This window comes from Dermacentor andersoni, chromosome 1, assembly GCF_023375885.2.
Source record: "Dermacentor andersoni chromosome 1, qqDerAnde1_hic_scaffold, whole genome shotgun sequence".
NCBI classification, from domain to species: Eukaryota; Metazoa; Arthropoda; class Arachnida; order Ixodida; family Ixodidae; genus Dermacentor; species Dermacentor andersoni.
This window is the reverse complement of record NC_092814.1, coordinates 90,670,458-90,698,161: the sequence shown is the minus strand read 5'-3', so window position 1 is coordinate 90,698,161 and position 27,704 is coordinate 90,670,458. Positions and strand designations below refer to the sequence as shown.

The following is a 27,704-nucleotide window of genomic DNA, read 5'->3' as shown; positions in this document are numbered from 1 at the left end:
ACACATGAAAAAAAGAAGAAGAAATAGAGAAAAAGCCTTGTCGTAAATATAAACATGAATAAAAGGTATTATTAAGGCTAATATCCTTGTATAGCACACACACAGGGATTACAACCCACAATCTTGAAGTAAAATGACATGAACTACATATATTCTCAAGCATACATGGCACCTTATTTTCTATGCATCGTAATGTCTACAAATCAACTGTAAAGATCACCATATAGTGAAGCATGCAACATGACCATCAAGTGCACAGCTCAAATTACCTGCAGGATGATGCATAGATCCGAGCATCGAAATGTTGACAATGCGAGTCTTCTTCCTCTGTACACTTGTGCGAAGAATTAAGCGCACTGCTTGGATAAAGCTTTTGTATTGCCACCATCACTGTGATTCTGGCACTAGCATTATCGAAAATGAGCTATCGGAAAGTAGCAGAGGCACTGCACCTTGATAAGAAAGAGTAACATGTTTTTCTCAACAATGTGCAGTTTACAAATGCATTGCACAAATACAGATATACAGATAAATTTTTGTGTATATATCAAAGATTGAGTTAATTAATGAGAATGTCATTGTCTGCATGAGGTGGGCTTAGGTTCCACGCCTTGACAGCTGCATAATCAGTTAATTTTTCTTTTGCTTCAAGTAATTATTACTGAACTGGTAGTAAGCGAACTTTAGTGCATGACACAGCCTGTATTCACATCGTATAACATAAGTTGCCACTCAGAACCCTTAGTCTGTAGAAAAGAAAGAAATCGGCAAATGACATTTTGTGAAGTTTCTGGGCTTTTTCTTTTTTTGAATAAAGACAGGTGAAGACATTGATGCTGCTGAAAGACGAACGGGGACAGTTTGTGTTAAACAACTGGACAATATTCCTTGAGCATATGCACATGGCATAGTGTCTTGCGCTGACTATGCTGCCATAATTGTCCAAATCACGCTCATTGTGCCTCCGGATTGATTTGTGGAAATTGAAGAACATTGGATGCTGCTTGGAAGTGCTAGACATGCACTAAACCATGAAATGAAAAAAAAAGCACATTTTCCATTCTATTTACCACCGTTGTTAGTGCAGATTGAGAAGGTGATGGCATTCATCAGCGACCGCATTGTTGTTGTTACAAGAAGCCATGCTGATGAACTAGTTGGTTTTAGTATTCTCCCTTCTTGAGGAAACCGCCTTTTTTGTTCTCCGTGTGTCCTGGCTTGTGCATTTTACAGTTTATCTAGTAATAGTAGCATGCTGGCCTATGGCCGAAATGGGAGCTTTAACAGAAACAGTGATTCTGTAGTGCCCCTGAAGTAATGTTTTGGCTGGCAAACACAACTGGCATGACCGAGTTCAGAAGTGCAAGCATCTCTGTCAAGGTGGCTGTATAGTTACCAGCACATACCTAATCACGTCCATCCCCATTCTGGCGCGTAAGGCAACTTGTAAGTCGCAATGATGTTTTCATGAGGTACGCTGACTGAAAAGTATTTCGAAGAATTGCTTATGTATTGAGCACCCATTTACACACTATATGCTTGAATCATTTCATGCTGAACCGGTAGCTGTTATTGTTTTTCTTTTGTTTTTTTCTATTCAGGTTTGGTTCGGGTTCAGGCACATTCTAAGAATATTGATTCGGGCTCAGGTTCAGTTCCTGTTAGAATTCCAGTTTGGGTGCAATTTTTGGTTCGGGTTTGGTTCTGCACCCTGAGCATAAGGTTGTTGGTTTGATTCCTGGCACAGCAGATGCTTTTTGATGGGTGCAGGATGCAGAAATGCCCATGTACCGAGATTCAGGAGCATGCCGGCTAAAGAAGCTTAATCTGGTGTTCTCTTCTATGGCATAGCTCATAATGCCACTACAGCCGTGTAATTTAAAACCTCATCATTCATTATTACCCTCCATTACGATGAGCAAAAACAACATGACTGGCAGAATTTGTATGTATCATGTCTTGGATACAATAAACAAGTGAACTATAGACTCAGCTTGAGGGAATGTGCTAGCCCCCCACACCTGCCTTGTAGAAAGACACTTTTTTTGTATATGCAGTGTCCTCCTCAGCTCTTCATGGATTCACCCACCAGTTAGAATGGGACACAGACATGTCCAAAAAATGATTCAGCCGCATGATAATTAGTTCACATAGTTATGTGCACCATGTTATCATATTTCAGACATTCTGCTAATGGCGCTTTAGCTGAAGTCTGTGCTGTGTTCCTTGATTGCCGAATGTTTTCAGTTCACAGTGTGATGCATGTTTTACAGACACAGCACATTCCAAGCCAGGTCCTTTATCAACAACTGCAAAAAGAAAAGTGATGAGTCCTACAAATGTAGCCATTGCCATTACTTTACTTTAGGTGAACTGAGCTTTACAGAAGGAAAAATAAAAGCCTGATTTGGCATGGTATCAATAATCTTGATGTTGCCACAGGCCATAAGTGCATCAACCATGACCACCTATGCTGCCTGCCTTTTTCTTACTTTTCCCATTTTTTCCTTCCTTATTCAAGCAATCTTGACAAATTGCCTATTTAACATGATGCAGTCTGGCCTCTTGAGCATGATTGTTTGAAGTGGCAGACATTACTTTCATCATCAAAATTTGAATTTTATTATTATTATAACGATCTGATAATAAATTAGTCTTGTAATTGTAGTTGCAGAATTTCAGCCAGCCTGTGCTCAAGAGATGCAGTTTTAACATGCTGTTTAACACATGATGGTTTACTAGGAATCTCCTCACCCGCCGTGGTTGCTCAGTGGCTATGGTGTTAGGCTGCTGAGCACGAGGTCGCGGGATCGAATCCCGGCCACGGCGGCCGCATTTCGATGGGGGCGAAATGCGAAAACACCCGTGTACTTAGATTTAGGTGCACGTTAAAGAACCCCAGGTGGTCAAAATTTCCGGAGTCCCCCACTACGGCGTGCCTCATAATCAGAAAGTGGTTTTGGCACGTAAAACCCCATATATTATTACTAGGAATCTCCTCAGACTGTCATTACTTTCAGAATCTATGTTCCCGAAATGTGCTCCAAAACATTTTGGTCTTTAACACTTTATTTTTCCCAAATGCTTTCCTCACACACTGGGATGAAACCACATGAGATGGTAACTAATTTTCTAATTAGCAGCCTTTAAATAGCCCCTAAGCAGACAATGAATGCACTTGTTGGTTAGCAAATATTACACAAGTCCCAGGACACCTCTGAGATTTTTCATCATGCCGCGGGCAACCAGGGGCAGCGCCTAATCTCTGAAGTCATGCCGAAAAGCCATGCATTCCGAGTCGTACGTCACTTCTGGCAAGCAGTAATGGCGGTTCAGTTTCTATATCAAAACCGTCTACTTTTGCAAGCCTTTTGTGACACGTCCACTCACATTTAAAACATTATATTTTGCAAGGGGGTTACTCTTGATATACCTTATATGAAACTAGGCTTTTTATGTGGCCCAATATTTCGTTGCAGTCCACCTTAACTGACAAATCCAAAGGTCCCTATTGCATGAACATTCCTTGAGCATGTTCTGTTCTGCTGTAGTAACACATGCTCTATTAAAGGGCCCTTCATTGGGTCTGGCCATTTTGAGCTGACAAGCGCATTGCGCGATAACGATTGTGTCTGCGAAGTATTACATTGCTGCGCGCCGCGGAAAGATCTGAAATTTCAAACTGAACGCCGTTTTGTCTTCTCGCGGTCGTCATGCTCCAAGGCAGAGGATGACGTACACATGCTAGTGCACCTACGTACACGTGTTTGAACTGTGACGTCGCTCGTGGTGGCATGTGACTTCGAGAATTATTCAAGGCAACATCTGTTATTTGTGTAATATTGTTACGTGTGGAAAGACACAGACGAAAGAGGCTATTTTCAGGCTATCTACACTGGAGCCAGAGAGCCAGACGGATGCTCGCGCCAAGGGCATAGACCCACTTTGTCGTTCTCGCGGCGGCTCGTCTGTTAAGCATCGCTCGATGATATCGTAATAATATTGTTACGTAAGAAGACGCAGATGAAAAGCTATATACAAGTATATTTACAACGTAATACGCCGCACTTGGTTAAGAGGCAACAGCCCACGCTAGCCTCCAATCGTCGTCGTCTTCTTACTGCTCGCCTCTTCGTCATTGGTAATACTATTCCATAGCACTACCCCCGGCGGCAAAAGCACCGTCCCGGAGCGACTAAAGGCCGGACTCGGAAGCAGTGTAGTAGGCCTTGAGCCTACTGACGTGCACGACATCACTAGATGCCAGAGTAGATGACGAGGTTGAGCTCACAGGAGCAATTTCATTCGTCACAGGCGTCACCTGGCGCAGCACGCGGTAGGGCCCTGTGTATCGTGAAAGGAGCTTTTGTGAAAGTCCGACGTGACGAGAGGGCGACCACAAGAGCACGAGCGCACCAGGCGAAAACTGTACGTCACGGTGGCGGGCGTTGTACTGACGCTGCTGAGTGGTTTGCGAGTCCGTCAGTCGAGCACGGGCAAGCTGGCGTGCATGGTCGGCGAGGGCGATGGCGTCGCGCGCATACTCGCTTGTTGAGATCGAAGCAGGAGGAAGTGCCGTGTCAAGGGGCAAGGTCGGTTCGTGACCGTAGAGTAGATAAAAGGGAAGGGAGAAAATGCGGCGGTGTCGTGCCGGGAAGAATTATACGCAAATGTGACGTAAGGAAGGGCAATGTCCCAGTCGTGGTGGTCCTTGGAAACGTACTTGGACAGCATATCGGTAAGAGTACGGTTTAACCGCTCTGTCAGGCCATTGGTTTGAGGATGGTATGAGGTAGTCAGCTTGTGTTGAGTGGAGCAGGAACGTACAATGTCGGCGATAACTTTTGAGAGGAAGTTACGACCACGGTCAGTGAGCAGCTGTCGCGGGGCGCCATGAAGTAAGATAATGTCACGCAAGAGAAAGTCCACGATGTCAGTGGCACAACTGGTAGGGAGAGCCCGCATGATAGCATATCGGGTTGCGTAATCAGTTGCGACGGCTACCCATTTGTTCCCAGAGGATGACGTGGGAAAGGGACCGAGGAGGTCTAATCCAACACGAAAGAACGGTTCCACAGGGACAGTGATCGGCTGGAGATGACCGGCAGGTAGGACCTGAGGTGTTTTCCGACGCTGGCAGGTATCACAGGCAGCAACATAGCGTCGGACGGAGCGAGCGAGACCAGGCCAATAGAAGCGGCGGCGGACGCGGTCGTACGTGCGGGTTACGGCAAGGTGTCCTGCAGTAGGTGCGTCATGCATCTCAACGAGCACAGTCTGTCGTAGATGTTTTGGCACGACAAGAAGGAGATCAGATCCGTTGGGGAGGAAGTTCCTTCGGTACAGAATGCCGCCCTGGAGAACATAGCGGCGAACGGACGCGTCGGTAGGTGTAGAGCGCAGACGCTCGATGAGTGCTCGCAGCGGTAGGTCTCGGTACTGCTCATCGGCGATGTTAGTGAAGGCAGACACAGAGAAAATGCCGTTGGCGGTACTACTGTCGGCGTCGTCAGGCTCGTCTACCGGGTAACGAGACAGGCAGTCAGCGTCCTTGTGTAGTCGGCCAGATTTGTAGGTGACAGTATATGAATATTCTTGGAGGCATAATGCCCAGCGACCAAGTCTTCCTGTAGGATCTTTCAGCGAGCATAACCAGCAAAGCGCGTGATGGTCTGTGACAACGGAAAAGGGTCAGCCATATAAGTATGGGCAGAACTTCGCAACCGCCCAAACTAGGGCCAGACACTCACGCTCAGTGATGGAATAGTTACGCTCCGCGGGTGAGAGGAGCCTGCTGGCATAAGCGATAACACGGTCGTTGCCGCGCTGGCGTTGTGCCAGTACTGCGCCAATTCCGTGACCGCTGGCATCAGTACGGACTTCGGTAGGCGCAGAAGGATCGAAATGGGCCATAACGGGAGGCGTTGTGAGAACGTCGATTAGATGCGAGAATGCAGAGGCCTCGTTATCGCCCCACTGGAAAGGGGCGTCCTTTTTCAAAAGCTCGGTTAGTGGTCGTGCTATGGCCGCGAAATTTTTCACGAAACGGCGGAAGTAGGAACAAAGGTTGATGAAGCTGCGCACATCCTTGACACAGTTCGGAACAGGGAAGTGCGTAACAGCATGGATCTTGCCTGGGTCCGGTTGCACTCCGTTCGCGTCAACGAGATGCCCAAGCACGGTAATCTGGCGACGGCCGAATTGGCACTTCGATGCGTTCAGTTGCAGACCGGCGCGCCGAAAAACGTCCAGGACTGCCGAGAGGCGCTCGAGGTGTGTAGCGAACGTTGGGGAGAATACTATGACGTCGTCCAAGTAGCACAGGCATATGGACCATTTGAAACCGTGAAGAAGGGAGTCCATCATGCGTTCAAAAGTGGCAGGAGCGTTACATAGACCGAACGGCATCACTTTGAATTGATAAAGACCGTCCGGAGTTACAAAAGCAGTCTTCTCGCGGTCGAGATCGTCCACGGCAATCTGCCAGTAGCCAGAGCGGAGGTCAATAGAGGAGAAGTAGCGAGCACCATGGAGGCAGTCAAGGGCTTCATCGATCCGAGGTAGGGGATACACGTCCTTTTTGGTAACCCTGTTAAGGTGCTGATAATGCACGCAAAAGTGCCATGAGCCATCCTTCTTTTTTATCAGTACAACAAGTGACGCCCATGGACTACATGATGGTTCTGTGATGTTCTTGGCAAGCATTTTGCGAACTTCTGCGTGAATAACTTGACGCTCAGCCGGTGACACTCGATACGGGCAGCGATGAATAGGGGGGGCATCGCCGGTATTAATGCGATGTTTAACAGTTGTAGTTTGGGCCAAAGGACGATCTTTAAAGTAAAAAATATTGTTGTAGGAAAACAGAACGCGGTAGAGCTCACGAGCGTGCTGGGACGGCATGTCGGGCGCAATCATTTTCTGTAAGTCGGCGATGGTACAAGTTGTCAACTGAGATGGTAGAGGAGGATCGGCTGAATTGTCGCCTACCTCAATAGATGCTATTGAGTGATCCTCAAATGAGCAAAGCTGGGCCAGAGACATCCCGCGTGGCAGCACTTGTGTCGTCAAGCCAAAATTGACCACTGGCAGGCAGACGCAATTCGCCGTAATAGATAAAACGGTATGAGGTACCGTGATCCCGTGTGTAAAGAGGACGTCTTGCATAGGAGCCGCGATATAGTGACCGTCGGGCACTGGTGGGGATGACACTAGGTCAACGTAAGTCAGTGCCGTAGGTGGCAAGCGAACGAAGTCGACGGAACTGAGGCGACTGGGGTGTGGTTCAGCGGGATCCAGAACAGGCAGGTCAAGGCGGAGAGTACTGGCGGAACAATCAATGAGAGCAGAATGAGCGGAGAGGAAGTCTAAGCCGAAGATGATGTCGTGGGGACAGTGGGCGATGACTGTGAATAGCACAATTGTGAAGCGATCGGCGAAGGAGACACAGGCGGCACACATACCAATTACGGGGGCTGTTCTGCCATCGGCGACACGGACAACATGCGTCATGGCGGGCGTGATTATTTTTTTCAGGCGGGTACGAAAGTCCGCGCTCATTACCGACAAATGCGCCCCAGTGTCTATAAGAGCAGATACAGGAACACCGTCGACTTGCACGTCAAGAAGGTTCAGATGAGTGGGCAACGTCAGTAGAGGATTTGGCGGCGTAGGGAGCAATGCAGCGTCACCTCGAGGCGCTGCATCATCTAGTTTTCCGGCTGGGAGCAGCGTCCGAAGGGAGTCGGCGAAAAGGAGTGACAGGGCTGGGGAGAGCGAGATTGTCGTCGTTGGGGCGAAGGTGAACGAGAATAGGGGCGGTTTGGCGCAGGAGAGTCAGTGGCGGCATTATAGGAGCTTGCGGCATAGGGAAGAGAAGGGCCACCTGAGGGGCGAGAGTAGGCAGTATAAGCAGACCGGGTCGGGGAAGTCCAGCGACTTCGACAGTGTCAAGAAATGTGCCTGATGCGACGGCAGTGAAAACAAATGGGCTTGTCATCAGCAGTGCGCCATTCAGCTGGGTTGCGGAAACGTGGTGGGTAAGAAGATGCGGGATGGGGCGGAATCGAAGAAGGCGGACGGGTATCAGGGCGATGGGCCGAGCAGATGGTGTGAAGGCCCATGTTTTCGAACTCCTGGTGGACAACTGCCTGGATCAGGAAAACCGTGACTGCAGGTGCGTTGGTGGGGCTGGAGTCGAAGGCAGCCGGATAGGCGGCCTCAATGTCACGCCGGACGATCTTGGTAATATCACCAGTGTTGTTGGGACGAGGAGCGTCGGCACAGGAAGATGTCACTGGGGTGTTGGGCAAACGGGCAAACTGCTGGTCGATACGTCGGCTTTTAGCGAGTTCCAGGCGGCGGCACTCTTTTATAACAGCATCCACCGTCGCGACGTTGTTCAATACGAGCAAGTTGAAGGCGTCATCGGCAATGTGTGCATCAACTTTGCGGCACAGAGCCAAGACGTCCTGAATGTACATGACATTGGGCTCTGTTGACGTCTGCACATGGCCGGAAAGCGCCTTCTGCGCCGCAAGTTTGTGACCGTAGGGGTTGCCGAACAAGTCTCGGAGCTTTTGCTTGAGCGAATCCCAACTGGTGAGCTCCTCTTCGTGCGTCCGAAACCAAACTCGAGGTGTGCCACCGAGGTAAAAGACTACATTGGCGAGCATGATAGTAGGGTCCCACCGGTTATTGCGGCTGACGTGTTCGTACAGGCTGATCCAGTCCTCGACGTCTTCCCCATCTTTGCCCGAGAATACGCCAGGATCACGAGGAGCAGGGAGAGTGATGTAGGTCGTCGAAGTGGCAGCTCGTGTCGGAGGCGGCTGAGTTGAGTTGTCATCGCCGGGAGCCATGAAGCTAGGCTCAACGTACCGTCCACTGCGAAGCTCCGTGACGAGGTACAGGGAATGTCCACCTCCACCAGATATGTTACGTAAGAAGACGCAGATGAAAAGCTATATACAAGTATATTTACAACGTAATACGCCACACTTGGCCAAGAGGCAACAGCCCGCGCTAGCCTCCAATCGTCGTCCTCGTCTTCTTACTGCTCGCCTCTTCGTCATTGGTAATACAGTTCCGTAGCAATATGTTGCTTGAATAGACGAATTAAAGCTTAGAGAAATAATAAAACAAACAAACTGAATGTCTGCATGTTTTTGTTTTGCTTCACACAGTAGCAAGAGAGATGTACTTCTGTTTTGTCTGCTTGTTCCCATGTTGCGCAGTCACGTGCACAGAAACTGAAACTATGACATTTTCTACCGTGTTCCAGTGCAGGATCATGCTCTGTGATCCACTTGTGTCTCAGTATTCGTGTAGCACTGACTTATATCACTAGTCAGGTGTCCTCGCGCACAGCGCGCAAAATCATGTGCTGCACAAAACAAGACAATCGCAACAATTCGCGCGCGACGCCGTCAGTGGAAGTGCACCATGCTGCAAAAAAGCGAGGAGAAAAAAAAAATGAAGGCGGGGCTCGTGACGTATGCAGCACACTATCCTCGAGGTCCGGTATGGGAGAATGCAGGGAAGGAATTTCGCTTGCGGAGGCTAGACGGGGCAAGTGGAAAGGGTGTCTCTCTTGGCAGGGGCACTCCCCTCCAGAAATCATGGGTTTGCGGCACTGAAATATTTCTATCTCAGTTATTAATGAACCGATTTGAAAAATTTTTGCAGCAGAATGCTCCATAGAGGACACACAACAACTTCCAGCATATAACCAAAATATTCTTTGGGGTCTGGTGAAGGGTTAGTGAAGTTTTTGTAATTAGTAAATTGCACAGTTGGATTTACTGTACAAGTAATGTATGTGACTTAAAATAGTCTAGCTGAGGACACTGAATTACATTAACTGCCCACAGGCAGTACAACGCCTCCACAATGAGTGGTCTACAGCAGAGCCCTCATAGATGAACAACTGTCTGGTTTAGTCAATCCGAAAATCTAGCTTCCAGGTTAGCATTAAAAAAAAAAAAGAAAAGAAAAAAAAAACATTGACTTACTGACTTTCTTTCCAAAATATTTTTCAGCTCTTGCTGAAAGTCCGCTTATTGCGAACATTTAAATATCATACACATAGTAAAACCTTGTTATAACGAAGTTGAAGAGGGAGCCAAAATTACTTTGTTAGATCCTAGGAGTTATATCCAGTGCTTCATTGTTTCCATTGTTGCCCTTTACTGCAATATATTCGCCATGGCTTGCACAACTTTAAACAAGCATAGAAGAAGGCACCTTTACATCCCACAGAACCGCTGCACAGGCACCTTTGCAATGAAATTTTATTAAGACAGAAAAAACCTCCAGCTTGCACAACACACGACTTGACACCTGATGCGACTGCCTTTACGATAGCTGCTTTCTGTTCCAATGAGATGGCCTTTCGTTTCGGCTTTCCAATTGGCTTGTCGATAGCATTATGAAGCCAGTGACATGACAACGCATCAGTGCAATCTGGGGGGCCACAACCAGTTGTACCAACCTGAATAGCACCACTGTGAGATGTGCAATGTTGATAATAAGCCACTGCTTATGCCCAGCTACACACAGTGGTGAGAAATAGTGTCCCTGAAGAAAGACCAGTGTTACTGCACATTTAATGCCGGGGTGCAAAAGTTTTCAACTTCTGCACCAAATGTGTGCGGCATGCAAGGGTGAGGTATTTTTTCGGTTCCAGAGACAAATCTAGTTCGTTATATCCATTGGCTGAACAATTTTACTTCACTAAAATGAGGTTTCAAATACATGGAATACTATGAAGATTTCAAAGGGAAGTTTACTTACTTCAACATATTAATTATTTTGTTATATGCCATTTCATTATAATGAGGTCTGACTGTAAATTCGTGTGATAGTTGGGTTTGTGATATGTATGCTTGACATCACAAGCAAGGTGGGTGAAATATTGCAGCAGTCTGTATGCAGTGTGATGTCGGTAGTGTGAATGAACCTCATCTGGTCATTAAGAATCATGCCGGAACGGGACAGACCCCAACCAAGATTAAAAATTATAAACTTGATGTTTCAGCTCCAGCATGAAAGCCTCGTTTATGGTGTGTCTTGTTTCAACCTGATTTTAACCTAGGCTCCTGTGTTAAGGCCAAGACATAAGCATTTTAAAACCTTGGCTGGTGTTTATCCTGTTTAATGATTATGTAGTTTGCTGTCAGTCGTACTTCTGCTTTAATACCACAAGATCTTTAAGCTGGGGTAAATATTTCAGTGCAAGGTTTGACGACATAAATGAAGGTTCTCAAACACATTTCCCCAGTGGAAAAAATGGGACAACCAAATGGACAAGGCAAGACAGAGCACCATTTGGTATATTTGGTTGTCCTAGTGTTACTCTGGAAACTGACACTACATCAAACCAGCTAGCCCAAAAGCACTTTTTTGCAAATTGGGCAGTCATGTATGTCTCGGCAATTTCCCTGTTGAGATGCACTTTTGCTTAGCCACCATTCAAAATTCTTATAATGCCACAAGGGTGAGGTACTCAATGTCTAGGCTAGTTCTTAAAACTATATTGGTGTCGTGTGCAATTAGGAAGTTTTGCATGTAAGTTTTGACTTTGTTTTGTACTCGCGATTTTTTGCTCTTAGTCAAAACGTAAAACTAGTTTAATTCCTCTGACGGTACCTCCAAACTATATCTTGAAGTGTCTAAGAAAATAGTGTGTGTACTGCTATTGCAGGGTTTTATGTGCCATTGTCTTTCAGCTTGGCGCAGAAAGTGGTGTCCGAGCTGACAATCTGCAGTGGACACGATATGTTTTCCGGTGCCTGCCAGTAGTAATTTTCCCAATCACCATGAACTTTCCATCGGTATGCTCATGATTTTTATATTTTTGCTCTTGATTCTGTATTTTCCTGTGTTTGCAACCATCTAGCTGAATATGGTAAATGAGAATGTCTTGATGTTGTTATTACTTCCTTAACCCTTTGGGGGTGACATTTTCCCCTTAAATGTGTCCCCTTCTAATCGCCAACTTAATTTTATAGTGATTTATTTCGAGAAAGAATAAGCAAATAATTATTAGGTGACAATAAGGTGACAAAATTTGTTTAATATGTGCACTTTTATGCATTATTTATTGCTGAATACACGGATAAACTAGCATAATTCATTTTTTACAAATTTAATAAAATTCCTACAGTCTGTTTTTAAAGGGACCCTGAAACGATTTTGATAGTTTTGTACAAACGTACTGAGTCGCTAGGGTAGGTCCTTCTGATCATTAATTGACGCGGCTGTGTGCTCTGCGTAATTTGTTTAATTTATTATAAGGTTTTAAATAGGTACATCGCTTCCGATCGCGGCATGCCACTCACCTGTTTTCAGCTTCCCCTGATCAGGTGATGCAAGGTGACCATATGACAGCAGTAGGGCGAGCTATCCGATTAGCTGTCTAGGGCACGTCATCAATAATTTTTCCAACTTGGTGAACATGGTGAACAACTTTTCCAACATGGTGAACGAATGTTGTTCGTAATAATTGGAATGTTGGTTAATTTGTTTCTATAAAAAAGAAAGTAGCTGAAAGAAAATGCACAAGGGCAATTGATCACTACACTCAAGACTTCCGGCACACAGCAAGTGTCGTCTGCTTATGTTACAACGTGCTCCCTATTGGTATGAGCTGCGCAGTCTGTGTTGGTATTGATCTGTCTTTTTGCAAGCACCATGGTTTGCCCTTGTTACGTTGTTGGCAGCAAACGTAGCGACTGGCAGTATGTCAAGCTGTGACATCATGCCCTTCTGCAAGGGAAACATGTGAGCAGAGTGGCTGCAGCGCTGGCTATCAGTATCCGATTGGCACCAGCACCTACACATTTGCAGCCATCCCTTCATGCCGAAGGATTACTATATACCAGAATAGTGTTTCGCGTGTCCGGTGTTCAGGTAAACGAAAGTGTAAGTGGACTGTTCCTGGATGTTTTACGGAATGAGCTGAGGTGCAAACGTGAATAGCCCACATGGTACACTGGTGGCACAGAGCTCAAACCAAACACAGAACTAATATAGCAGTAACCAAGTGTATTCTACATTGCTGCTGGTGTAAATTTTTGGCAGGAGCGTAATCATGAACACATTGTTTTTCTAAATGTTTAAAATGTTCTACAGTTGGCTACAGCAGTATTAGCTCTGTGTTTGGCTGGTTAAGGTCTGTGCCACCAGGTTGCAGGACCATGTGCAGACTGATCAGGCCGCTCACATACGTCTATGCTAAAGCTCCTTCATCACAGCAATATAGTAGTATGGAGGGGCTTTAGTTTACGCCTCTCCCCATCTGTCAAAACACCCTGTGAGCTTTGGTTACCGTAATACTGGACATACTCGGCGCTGCGACAGAATGCTCACAATGCACGCTGCTTCGATAGCTCTTGCTTGTCATTGCCTGCCAGGCGGCTGGCAGACAGGTTGGAGAGGCTTCGCGCATGGGCTCCAAGACAACCGGAAGTCGGCGACCCGACGTCCCATCATGATGCAGAGCCAGTGAAGGAGGAGGTTAGCCCCAATCACTCAGCGAATGAGTTGGAGAAAAAGCATGTCTATGACGGAGGGTAACTTTTAATTGTCTGTAGCTCTCATAATAGAGACACTTCACACAAATTGTGGTGCGAATGGTTTACTGTAGCTGTACCTTACGCGTCTACAAAATTTGTCCGAACCGTTTCTTCAACCCTTTAAGTTTTAAATATGTTTGACACAACTAGGGCCCATATTTGTTTTGAGACATTCCATTTCATTTCCCACTTTTGTTGTGTCTTGCTGAAGGTGTGATCCTAGCAACGACAGTGATGCGGCAGCCTTTGAGCTATGTCCAAACTAATGATGAAGGGCCAGATGAATGGAAAATGAACTTTATCGTTATAGAATATGGCTGCATGGCCGGTATGATGTAAAACTATTCCAATCTGTTTTTATTCCAAATCGGCCATTAGCCCTCCATAATAGGTCAGAATGGCTTGGACTCTGCACATATGGGTGTGGCACCTGCCCATATGGGTTGGACGAGACTGTGTGGAATACCAGTATTGTTTGTAGCAGGTTTTGTGGACTAGTATCTTAGAACTCGTAGTAGTCTTAGTATTCCTTAAAGGGCCCCCCTCACCAGGTCTGGCCATGTTAAGCTGACAAGTGTAGTGCATACAATACACGCTAACGATCGTGTCTGCTAAGTATTGTGTTGCCATACACTGCAGAAAGAGCTGAAATTACTGGCGACATATATGCGCATATGTGCCTATGTACATGTCTATGCTGTGACGTTGCTCATAGTGACATGTGATTTCAATAATTATTCAAGGCAACATCTCTTATTTGTGTAATCTGTTGCTTTAGCAGATGAACTAAAGTTTAGAGAAATAATGAAACACACAAACTGGATGTCTGTGTGTTTTTGTTTTGCTTCACACGAGAGATGCAAGAGAGATGCAAGAGAGATGTACTTCTTATTTTGTCTGCTTGTTCCCATGTTGTTCAGTCGTGCACGTAGACAATGAAAGTATGTCATTTTCTACCATGTTCCAGAGCACTATCATGCTCTGTGATCCGCTTGTGTCTGCCTAAGTGTTTGTGTAGCACTGTCTTATACCGCTAGTCAAGTGTCCTCGTGCGCAGTGTGCAAAATTGTGCGCTGTGTGAAATGAGACGATTGCAACAGCTTGCGCACAGCACCATCAGCGAAAGTGTGCTGCGCAGCTAAAAAGCGAGGAAGAAAAACAGAAAGTGGGGCCTGTGAGTCACGCGATCCTCAAGTTCCAGTATGGGAGAATGCAGGGAAGGAATTTTGCTTGCTGAGGCTAGAAGGGGCAAGTGGAGAGAGTGTCTATGCTGGCGGTGGTGCTCGCCTCCTGAAATCATAGGTTGGCAGCACTAAAATATTTCTATCTTGGCTATTAATGAACCAATTTGAAAAATTCTTGCAGTAGGACACTCCCTAGAGGGCACGTAACAATTTACAGCGTGCAACTGAAATTTTCTGTGGCCTGGTGTACATACCTTGAGCAATGACTGACTTCAATTTCATAACTGTGTAGTGTGCCTTCAATTAACTAGAAGTATGTATTCACTTCTGAATTTGTTAATTAAATGGCTACTGAGTGGTTGTCACAACTTCTTGTTTGCACCAACACAAGTAATGTGCCATCAATGAACTAGCAATCTATACTGCTGTGTTTCCAAAAAAAAAAAAGTCATTAGGCATTTTGGTAGTTTCATCAATTTAATGCCTTTTGCTTCCTCTTGTGTATGACTTCACAGGAGGTTGGTTACTGCAGTGCAATTCTTAATAATAAATGCAGGCTCTTCTGTGCTACTGGGTCACTAGCAACGTGTTTACCCTGTGTCAAGTGGGTGTGCTTCGCATTGAAGCAGTGCGGAAGCGTTTAAACATACCAGCATTGGTCAAACACAAGAAGAGTGAACTAACCCTTTCGAAAAAAGGATTTGTAGAAGGTGTCAAAGAATGTGAGTGAGCATGAGCTTCCTTCCTCTTTTTGAATAGAGTGTGTGGACTTGTTATTGCTCTGTTGTATTTATTTGTGCTTAATGATCTCTGAAAGTGCTCGAAACTGATGCGGTTCTGAGAAATATGTGCTAATTGTACATTCATTGGCTGTCTTTGTTCATAGCAAAGTTCAACACTAGAAATACTTATAACAGATTGTTCAGAAAATATTATACTCTGGTTGTTATACAAGCTACCACCATATCTGAACTATATTTAACGCTGCCACCTAAGAATATTTACAGTAACATGAGGGCAGCACTTTTTCCTGCTGTCTTGACAGGCTGCATTGAAAAGAAACTGGACCATTTGAGATGACTCACAGCTGTGGCTGGCTGTGTAGAGCTATACTTCAGCATTCAAGAAGCGCACGTAGTAGAACTGAAACTGCAAAAATTTTAATGTTTATGTTAGCGCTTTACTTCCAGCTACAATTTTTCAGGCATTAAAGGCCGACTGCAATGAAATTTTAGGCTGCTGGAACACAGGTAGTGTGAAATATATCCATGCTATCTGAAAGCCTAGTTTCAAATAGGGCGGATATAGAGCAGCCTACGTGCAAAATTTTATGTTTGAAGTAGGAGTAGATGCGTTACAAAAGGCTCGCAAAGGTAGGCGCTCTTGATCCCGTGGAAAAAAAAAAAAAACGCCGATACTGCTCACAGGAAATGACACATGAACTAGAACATGTGGCTCCTTAGCAAGATCTCTAGTAATAAGGGGTGCCCTCGGTGCACTGCAAACCTGGGAATTCACGTGCTGAAACTCGCATCATGTCCGCTAACCACCAGGTGTATACATCGTCTGCTGAGGTGCCATTTAAAAACTGCTAATAAGAAAATTAGAGAGTCCTGCTGCAGTGAGATTGCTTCAGCAGTATATTTAATGCTCATTTATTACCAGTTTTAGCCAAAGTGAAATTTCATTGCAGTGGGTCTAAGCACGATAAGAAAAACATTGAAATCAGGGCTTCTTATTGTGCAGATGTTCCTTGATTATGACACTTTGTAACACTTCCACTTAGTTGCTTTATGTATAATGGCAGTCCTTTGAGCTGCACGAAATCCTGTGCCAAATCATAGAGCATACTTTTTGTACATTCTCTGATCTACGATGGCTCCAGCATGCATCCTTCACCATGTTAACTGTTTCTGTATTTTGTTTCATTTGTGCACCAATTTTTTTCAAGAACAGCTTTTTCCAAGCTAGAATTTGATCACTGCGTTAGATATGCAGCGATAGTGAGTATGTCTGACTTAAATTATCTGTGTCAGTGTGAAGTTCTGTATAAGGTCCAAGCATGATAGGATCCTATTGCACCTTGCACACTCTATGCCGTTGCTGTGAGGGTGAGTCGAGAAGGATGGCAGCTTGATTTGTGTCGTCCTTCCACGCACGGTAAGATGATCAGGTGCGTGCTAGGGGAGCAGGTGAATGCATGTCTCCTTGTCTAGCCTGGCCGTGGCTGTGCATGGCTTTACGCATTGCTGAGTGCATACTCGGCCCGTACCCTCTATCTTCGAGGTAATCTGCAGTGGTTGCAGCCTTGGTGAGCCGAGATAGCTGATCACTTCATGTGCACCATCTTCTCGCTTGCCTAGTGTTAGAGTGACAGAAAGCTGAGCTAGTTGGTAAGGATTCATTGTGCAAGAAAGGTGAGGCGTGCAGACAGGACACAAGAGAAGTGGACAACACGAACGTGTTGTCCACTTCTCCACGGCGTTCGTGTTGTCCACTTGTGTCCTGTCTGCACGCCTCACTTTTTTTGCATAGTATTAGAGGTTGCGTAATATCAAGTTTCGAAGATGGGTTGATCTGAGAGGCAGTACGAAAAAGTGTTCTCGGTCATCGAGTGATATCTGTTCAGGTTTGTTCGTGTGTGCTGACACCAAGATTGTTAATTTGATTAGTAAGCGAATGTTTACTGCAATTTATGTGGTCAATAAAACTAAGAACCTTCCTTCATGTGGTTTTATAATAGTACTTTGTTATCATTATCACTGCTTTACCTTTCAGGTGAAACTGCAACATTTTTTCATAAAACCTCTGCAAGATGTGGTTAAGGTGAACTAAATGAGCAAGTAAAGGGAGTGGATGAATGTTATAGCAATGTAAACCCCAGTACAAAATTTCAATATGTCTTTTTTGTTCTGGTATTGAAAGAGAAATTGAAGTAACTGATGGCACAATCACAATGTATGCCCAATTTCAAATTTTAACTTAGAAGTCTATAGAGATGTGATGTGGCACAGAAAAAAAAAAATTTTAATTTTAACATTTTTCCTTACTTAATCATTTTTGTGCCACACTTGCATTTTCATTGATTGTTGAATGTTCTTGCTGTTGAAATACTAAAGCTATGTTGTCCATGCTTTGAAAAAAAAGTCCTTTACTGCTACACGACATGATGTATTTGTGATTAATTGCGGGCATTGACAAATAAAGTGGCCCTGCAACAAAACTTGAAGATGTACTGGGCACAATAGAGCATGACTTCACAAACCTGCTGCATTAAATTTTTTGAGGCACATATTTTGTATCAGTGTATAACAATTCTAAAGTGGCAGGAATTATCCTTTGCCACTTTAAAGGCTTTACTCTTTTCTTTATTGCTCCTAGCCCGCTTAACGCCATTTCTCTACTGCCGTCAAGAGCAATGCCCTGCTCATTGGCAAGTCATCATGCTGTACCTTTGCTGCATTATTTTTTATCGTGCAGCTAAACCAGCTATTGCTTGATTTATACGTACTGCTCACAATGATCATCTGTTTGTTTTCTTAACAGCATTGAAGCTCTTCTTTTTGTTTTGGCTTTTTCATTACACTACAAATTTATGCCATCTGAAGGATTCCAGCCAATGACTGACTGTCACTGATTTACTTCAACCAGTAGCATGAAGGACAGTGTACTTCAAAATGACATAGGGAACAAGAAACTACATTTTTGGTGAAACTGCCGGTTTGTTGCTCCCCACTTGGGTGTGACATCTGGCTAAGCTGTCTCTGACAAAATGTTTCAATTTTGCCCGAAAGGAGAAGCATTGATAGCAATAGCAAGGTATTAGACAATTACATGAAGGTTTGTAGATTTACCATCTGTATCAGTTGCAGTAAACATTTGCTTACTAATTAAATTAAGCATTGTGTCACATGCACACAGGAATGCATGAACAGATCGCACTTGATAGCCATGGTAACTCGCTCTCACAACACTGCCATGAAAAAGAGCATCGGCAGCATGGAGTGAATGCTTGGAACTGCCACTTGCTTCGCTGCATTTTCGAAACATAGATCACGCAATTTAATCTGATTTCCAACACTAGGCATGCGGGAAGACAGTGTGCACGAAGCCACCAGCCATCTTGGCTCACCTTCATCTTTGCACTCACCATTGAGATAGAGTACACGAGCAGACTATGCACTCAGCAGTGTGGACAGACATGCGCAGCCACAGCCGGGCCAGAGAAGGAGCTGCGCTTGCTCCCTTCTAGCAAGCACTTGATCATGTGGCCTCCTACACTGGGTGCGCGGTAAGATGACGCACTTCAAGTCACTGTTCTTGGCTTGTCCTCACACACTTGCTCTTGATATCTAACATCATGGTAATAGCAAAAATTCATTTAGAATGTCCATATAATTGCTCTCACAATAATGTGATATAGCAACTGGGCAAATTTATTTTCTATCTCCAGAAGTTGTTGCAGGGCCCCTTCAACCCACTCTGAAAAGCTGGCAGACTGATTATGCCCTAATGGACCTGAGTAAGCTCATAAGCACAAACACTTAGTGATTGTAAACATTGACAATTTGTCATCAGTGTTGCATTACTAGTAAATATCAAATACATTTTGTTATGATGGTAGAAGAAATACCACTGTAGGTACAGGCTGACTTACTGTGGTTGTGTCAGAGTTTAGAGAACGAAGTTAATCACGGTTTGACATTACATCTGGCTGCTTTTTCTTTTTCACTTACAGCCTTCACAAACACTCGCATTGCTCGAGAGATTGAAGAAAGGTCTAGGGCAGATGAGATACGATTCAAGAAAGCTGGAATAGGTCCAGTGGTGAAGACTTACGCATACGATCCCACCAAGCAAGCTTTTGCCAAAGGAGCTGGTTCAAGTCAGAAAATCAATGGTTAGGTTTAGTAAGAACAACAGGATTCCAATGTGCCCTTTTAGTCGGAACGAACCATTCAGCAGTAGCTGCTTGTAAATAAACTAAATATATAAATGTAAGAAATATCTGGTGATTTAGTCTTCATTGTGTGCATTGTTTGCTGTGCCTTTGTACCTTTGTATTACCTTTGTACTGCAGTCCGAATTAGCAAAACTTTCCTTATTCAAGTGCTGTTTCTGGTTTTCCAACACATTATTTATCCTATGATTACCATTTTGGCACTGAGTGTTGCCAGGCTGATCACAGAGAGACCCTGCTACATAAGACGAGTCTTGTGAATGTGGGACCAGATTTTAATTAAAGCTTCATAGCAATCGTGTCAGAAGCACCTACTCCTGACATCAGGTATTGCTGTCCGATTCCTAACTGCACGATAACAAGTGGGATGTGTGCTTGTGTATAAACCAGAACCAGTCTTTTTTGTTTCTGCACTCTTTAAGTGCAGTTCGGTGATTGAGATAGTTGAACCACAACTTGCAAGGGTTACTTATCAGGAAAGCACTGGGCCATTGGGGGGAGCAAGAAATATATTATGATAAGCTAGAGGAAGCATTTTAACCTCCAAATTTGGCAAAGCTCACAATTACAAAAGTGATGCCAGCATGCAGAATGTTCTTATGTCACTTAAATTTTGTGTAGGGCATGAAAATTGCGAAAAATTGGTGACCACTAAAAAAGAAAAAGGTATTTCCTTGTTCAGTCTAGATTGAAAAAATATTCAAAGATTGTACAGTACTGTTCCATTTTTGCAAAGCGAGAGAAATTGCCACTATGTACAATTTTAGCATTCAGAAATTTCAAGTTTTGCTTTTTGTGACAAAATGTCCATTATGATGAAGATTCATGTGGATTACCATTTCAATTTGAATGTTTACAGCATGTATGGTGTCACTAATGAGTCTAGTATGAATCAGTTAGGACCTTGCTCACACCTATGGAAGTCCACTTGTTTGTATTATGCTTATAATCATAGCATACTTAATATATATATATTGTTACGGGGTTAAAAACAGTCAGATGTGTATTTACAGTATATTTACAATAATTATATCAGCTGACAAGATGGTAGCCAGCGCACGAAGCCCAAAACATCTTCGTCAGCGTGTCACATGACCCCTGGCGGCTGAAGCACCGGCTCGGTGCTGGTTAGGAGGCGGGCGAGTGATACAACTTAAGATGCGCGACGTGGACCACATAGGAGCGATGCGGAGCCACGGTTGGCTCAAGAGGGGCGATTTCGTACGTGACATCAGTTACTTGATGCAAGACACGGTAAGGGCCGGAGTAGGATGAAAGTAACTTCTCCGAGAGGCCAACACGTCGCGACGGCGACCAAAGGAGAACCAGGGCGCCCAGTGTGTAATGGACGTCACGATGGCGGGCGTCATATAAGCGCCGCTGATTGTCCTGCGACTCCACAAGTCGACGTCGAGCAATATGGCATGCTTCTTGTGCTTTGAGGATGACTTCATGGGCGTACTCGGATGTGGAATTCAGACTAGCAGGCAGAACGGTGTCGAAATGTAACGTAAGGTCACGGCCAAACAAGAGGAAGAATGGAGAGAAGCCTGCGGTATCATGACGAGACGAATTATAGGCGAAAGCAACGAACGGCAGCGCAACGTCCCAGTCGCGATGGTCATTGGAGACACATGGACAGCATGTCAGTAAGGGTGCGGTTAAGGCGCTCGGTTAGACCGTTCGTTTGTGGATGGTAAGCAGTAGCAAGTTTGTGTTTAGTCGCGCACGAGTGTAGAATGTCATTGACAACTTTAGAAAGAAAGTAGCGGCCTCGGTCGGTGAGGAGCTGTCGAGGGGCGCCGTGGTGAAGGATGACGTTTTCTAAGAGGAAGTCGGCGACATTGGTTGCACAGCATGTCGGAACAGCCTGTGTGATTGCATATCGGGTGGCGTAGTCTGTTGCTACAACAATCCACTTGTTTCCCAAAGCAGACATAGGGAAAGGGCCTAAAAGATCAACACCTACACGGAAGAATGGTTCTGATGGTACGTCAAGTGGTTGAAGGCGACCAGCAGGGAGTGTGGTCGGCTTTTTGCGTCGTTGGCAGAGATCACATGCAGCGACATAATGGCAGACGTCACGGTATAGACCAGGCCAAAAGAAGCGCCGACGAATGCGGTCATAAGTCCGTGACACGCCAAGGTGACCTGCAGTCGGTACATCATGAAGCTGGGCGAGAACAGTCTGACGCAGATGCTCAGGCACAACGAAGAGTCGGGCAGGGCCGTCTGGGCGCATGTTAGAGCGGTACAGTATACCATCTTGAAGTTCAAACATGCGAAGGGAAGGATTGGGCGTCATTGAAGTGAGCCGTTCAATAAGGTGTTGCAAGGAGGGGTCCCGACGTAGTTCGGCTCCAATGTCGCGAAAAGCAGCCAGAGAGAGAACGGTGACAGGTATGCCGGCCGAAGAAACGTCAGGAGGGTCGACAGGATGGCGCAACAAGCAGCCCGCATCTTGATGTAACCGGCCGGTCTTGTATACAACGGAATAGGTGTATTCTTGGAGGCACAGAGCCCAGCAGCCAAGGCGCCCTTAAGGATCTTTGAGGGACGAAAGCCAACACAGAGCGTGGCGATCAGTGATGACTTTGAATTGGCGGCTGTACAAATAGGGGCAGAATTTACCCACTGCCCAAACGAGAGCCAGACACTCGCGTTCAGTGATAGAATAATTGCTCTCCACAGAGGAAAGAAGGCGGCTGGCGTAGGCAATAACACGTTCTCGCCCTTGTTGTTTCTGTGCCAAGATAGCTCCAGCACCATGGCCACTGGCATCAGTACGGACTTCCGTTGGAGCTGATGTGTCAAAGTGAGCGAGAATGGGCGGGGACGTAAGCAGCCCAATCAGCTCGGTGAAAGCACCAGCTTGCTCAAGGCCCCAAATGAATGCAGCGTCTTTCTTGAGGAGCTGATTGAGAGGGCGTGCAACGTTCGAAAAATTTCGGACAAATGGACGGAAGTAGGAGCAAAGGCCCAAGAAGCTGCTTACATCCTTGGCACATGTTGGCACGGGAAAGTCTTTGACTGCCCGTATTTTATCGTGATCAGGGCGTACACCAGAAGAATCAACGAGATGCCCAAGCACAGAAATTTCACGACGACCAAAGTGGCACTTGGACCAATTTAGTTGTAACTCCGTCTGACGGAAAACAGATAGGATCGTCGACAGGCACTCAAGGTGGTTCGCAAAAGTCCGAGAAAAGATGATCACGTCGTCCAGGTAACAGAGGCAGATGGACCACTTGAAACCGTGTAGGAGGGCGTCCATTATTAGTTCAAATGTGGCCGGGGCATTGCATAAACTGAAAGGCATCACTTTGAACTGATACAGGCCATCGGGAGTAATAAAAGCTGTCTTCTCACGGTCCATGTCATCGACGGCAATTTGCCAGTAGCCGGAGCAAAGGTCGATGGACGAAAAATATTGTGCTCCATGCAGGCAATCCAGGGCATCGTCAATGCGTGGTAGCGGATAGACGTCTGTCATTGTTACCTTGTTGAGGTTTCGATAATCGACGCAAAATCGCCAACTGTTGACCTTCTTTTTAACTAGTACAACAGGGGATGCCCATGGGCTGCAAGAAGGTTCGATGATGTCTCATGAAAGCATCTTGTCAACTTCGTGTTGGATGATATGTCGCTCAGTAGGCGAGACGCAGTAGGGTCGCCGATGGATCAGGCTCGCATCACCGGTGTTTATTCGATGTTTTACGACAGATGTTTGTCCTAGAGGGCGTTCTCCAAGGTCGAATATGTCCCAGTATGAGGCAAGGAGGCAACGTAGTTCTTGAGCACGCTGGGGAGGAAGGTCGGGAGCAATCATTTTTGTTAGGGCATTCAAATCTGAAGGGACAGGGGGCGAAGCAAGCGTTGAAAACGAAGAGCTGTCACAAGTTAAAGCCGAAATGTGGTAGTCTCTGGCTGGCGTTATTTGCGCCAGAGATAATCCGCACAGGAGTACTTGTGTACAGAGTCCAAAGTTCACAAGCGGAAGGCAGTATGTGTTGTCCGAAATGGTAACGACGGTGTGAGGGAAAGCGACGTTATGCGAGAGCAGGACATCCGGATTAGGAGATACGATGTAGTCACCATCTGAGACTGGTGGAACGGGGGAGACACCTATGTAGGTAACGGCACGGTGAGGGAGGCGAATATGCTCTGTGGAACATAGCCGTGTCACAATATATATTATTTATGGGTACTGCGATATCGAAGAGAAATCATAGCAGGTGTGATACATAAAAAAGTATTTACATGAAAATGCACAAACACGGTAAAATAAAAACAGTATGTATATAATAGTGAATGAAGATAAGAATTTGTTAAATGTCAAGAGCAAAAAATTGATGAATAACACAAATGATTTAGAGACAAAGCAGCAAACCCAAAAAGGCAGAACAAGACCAGATAGCACTGCACGCCTAACAAACTCCAAATACGCAAACACGCAGGCACACACAAACGTAAGTAACACTGTTCAAAGAATTATTGTAAATGTTTCTGAAATTAAGACAATGAATCCTGGATTACAACATCATTGGCAAGGCTATTCTATTCTACAATGGTTCTCGGAATAAAAAAGTACTTAAAGCAGTTATTACGTGGAAGTAAAGGTGTTATTGTGAAAGAATGTCGTCTGGTAGCATAGCCTTCCTATAACCATAACCTATATATATATATACATAGGTAACATTCCTGCTTTTGTGCGAGGCTCTTTCCTCGGATTGGATTTCTTTTAGCCTCACAACAGTGCAGGCAATGTCTTATTCTCGATTTTGTGCTTCCTACCTGTATAGACATGAAAGCATTGTAGTACAGTTGCTGTGTATTTGTTTTTCTGGGAGTCACATTTTTAACAAAGAATGGCAAAAATTGGAGACAGCGTAAACATGAATGATTGGGACATAGGCGTAGACCTCCTGGACAAAGCATTCCTCTTTCTTTTCAGGGTTATGCATAGATGGAAACAGCAGTGTGATAGTGGTTAGTGCGTGCATGCATAAAGTTACACTTGCTCTTTAATAAAGCTAATGATCTAAGTAGTGCACTGTCCTGTGCATTCATGTTTATGTGTGTCCCCCATTGTACATTTGTCATTTTGCACTAAATAGAGAAGCCTTGGCAAGTACCAACTGGCCCAAACTAACTTTTAGTTGTTTTGGTTGTACTTCCTAACTAGTGTTACAAAAATTATTCTGAGATTTCGTCGCCTGGCAGAACATTGCTTGAGCTTGCAGCATTCCCTTTCCAACACGGTCCCAAATTCCCAGTTCAAGAAAATGTGCTCAAGCACATCATTTGGAAAATAAATTGCCTCAATGTGTTAGCTATAGATCTATTTCAGTAAATGAAGGCAAAAAAATTAAAACAAAGCAAATCTTCTTTTTACCATTTAGGGAGTTTTGGGGGTGATCCAAAAGGCGATTGCAGGCCATGGATGTTCAGATTTGGCTGAGGCACTTGTGCACTTTTAGAAATATAGCCAAACAACCATAACACAGCTCCAACCCACCTGGAAAAGAAGGGTGCACCACCTACAGAGTATTGCTCTTGTACCATGACACTGCAATGGTGAAACCACATAGCATCAGAACATGCTACAAAATTTTCACAGAAAGTGATGTTACTAAAGTCGCACATACCTACCCTGAAGATAAATTTATCAATAATTGGAACATGTGGCACACATACAGTTTAAATGTAAACTGACCTTGCCATGGAAACAGGAAAATCCTAGTTTAATATTTTTCTCATGCATGCCTTTAAGTTAGTGATGCTAACCACAGCTTTACCAGAAGCACTGGATGACCTTCCAGATAGCAAATTGACTAGGCCTTTCTTCAGTGTCCATTACATAGTGAAGGTGTGACCAGTAGTGACATCAAAACATGTTTTTGGCATTGTGTAAAACTGGAACAAATATTCAGTACCAATGACAGTGTGTGTGTATCTGTATGTGTGCACACACATGCAATATATGTGTCTGTTCATGTCTTTGTAGTGCAAGATGATACAAGTACCACAGGAGCTATGAGAAGTGCTGTGGTGATGGGTTTGGGATTATTGTTCATGTTCTTGAATGCACACAGTACTATCATGGTTGCCGTCTTTTTGCATTCAGTCCCCATTACAACTCCGTTTGGTTCATCAGACCTTGTAGCGAATGTATCTGCTGCATCTTCTGCAGTTATTCCTTTGGACTGATCACAAAATAGTGCTGTCACTGTTCGCAGAGAATACAATGAACTGCGTATGCATATGTTACGAGTGTGAACGCACAACTGCTCAGAATGCCCAACATTGTGTTTTACCTTTAGAAATTAGCCTCGTAAATAGATATGTTTTCACCAGCACCTCTAGAAATTCCCATTTAAAATTTTCAAATATAAGCACTAGGCTCATCTCGCTTAGCTTCATCGCAGGAGATAGAATATGGAAGCGAGCGCTACCTGAAGTTACACAGACCCTTATGTGGCTGTGGCACATACCCATCCTTTGGAGTACGGTAAGAATAAGGCAGCACAAATATGAGAAATTGGTTTTATTAACCCTTTGAGGGTCGACTTTTTTCGCCATATGCGACCGCTCAGGGTCAATTCTTTTTTTTATTGCAGATTCCAATTCTTCTGAGGGACCCATTTCGAAAAAGATTTACCGTAATTTTTCTAGGGTGACCGTAAAGTGAGAAAAAAATATTTTGCCTTGGTATATATGTATGTTTATTCATGAATACCAACAATTTAAAAAAAAGGAAATAAACTTATAAGGCTTAGAAAATGCGCACACGAGAATATTTTGCAAGTGTCAAATGTTCTTGCTCTTACACTAATATTTACGTCCATAGCGTAATTGAACTGCATACAGGTGAGCACACTCAAGAAAACTGTGGCTGTGTGCCCGTCAAAAAAGCAAAATGTGCGACAAACTTCCGCTAATCTTCATCTTATCGCCAACCAGAGGCAATTAGTTTTTCTAGTCTCCAAAAAAAGAAAAGGAAACGCATGCATGCGGCATCCTTCCTATGTGCACCCCTGTGAGCACTAAACGAGCGAGAAACAGGTGGTCGCCCTTTGAGCAAATAGTAACGAGATAGCCATTAGTTTTGCGAGCGCAAGAAACCGAAACCGCTATGCACCCATGCATGCGCCAATGTGCGAGCGGTAGTATATAGACGCGGCATAGCAAACTAGCTCTAAAACACGCCATGCAATGAAAACCGAGAAAGGGAGGTACAAGAAAAAAATTTCCTGTATTCCTACATAGTGGCAGCACATGCCAGAAATGAAAAACTTAGGAAATTGGCGTCTGTTTTAAACGTACAGACGGCGCCTTAAGTATATGGCATCGACCATTTTGGACTTGTTCGTGGCGCTGTATATTTATGTCATTGACCCTCAAAGGGTTAATGCGAATAGTGTTCTTAGCCTACTTCAGCCACTTAGGTTCTGTCGATCTATCTACCTTCTTTATGCTGCTGTTGTAATTAAAAAATAGTTTTGAATTTCTCCGGTGCTGGGCAGAAACGAACCCGCGTCACCTGAGTTCCTCAAGCACAACAGCCCAATGCTTTCATGCTGCACCATGAATGCTTGCGAGCAGCGAGGAATGCTCAGCCTTAGCATAGCATTAGTTTGCACCATGTCACCGTGAATTTTGGAGGTCACACAAAAGGAGGAGGACTTCGCAGATGGCACAGTGTGTCCAAAGTGCGAGAGAGGAGCCTGGCTGCAGTGCACGGCTCACGCAGTCTCGGAGGCCATGTACTGCACCATGAATGCCATTAGAGGAAGCTTTAGTTTGGGGGTTCCTATCTAAATACATGGGAAAGGAGAAATCGTTTTTCTCTGTAACCACTGCATCAAATTTAATAAGATTTGTTGCATTTAAAAGAAAAGGTTAAAATCTAGTTACTGTTCAAAGCAAATTTTTTATTTAAGCAGTTTACCTTCGCCAAAATTTTTGAAAATCGCAAATTTT

The 27,704-nt window shown here is 44.7% G+C and overlaps 1 protein-coding gene across 6 annotated transcripts in view; it reads left to right on the top strand.

The window, feature by feature from the left end:
* OXA1L (OXA1L mitochondrial inner membrane protein) overlaps nucleotides 1-19,766 on the top strand; it is a 52,779-nt gene extending 33,013 nt beyond the window's left edge. For 5 of the 6 annotated variants that reach the window (XM_055061761.2, XM_055061760.2, XM_050191684.3 and 2 more), the window contains exons 7-9: nucleotides 11,730-11,834; nucleotides 15,318-15,483; nucleotides 19,500-19,766. In XM_055061761.2, the coding sequence (XP_054917736.1) occupies nucleotides 11,730-11,834; nucleotides 15,318-15,483; nucleotides 19,500-19,666 (438 nt within the window). In that variant the 3' untranslated portion in view covers nucleotides 19,667-19,766. Of the gene's footprint in view, nucleotides 1-11,729; nucleotides 11,835-15,317; nucleotides 15,484-19,214; nucleotides 19,271-19,499 lie in introns of those variants that run through there. The other variant, XM_050191685.3, reaches the window with a different exon arrangement.
* Nucleotides 19,767-27,704: the final 7,938 nt, after the last annotated feature.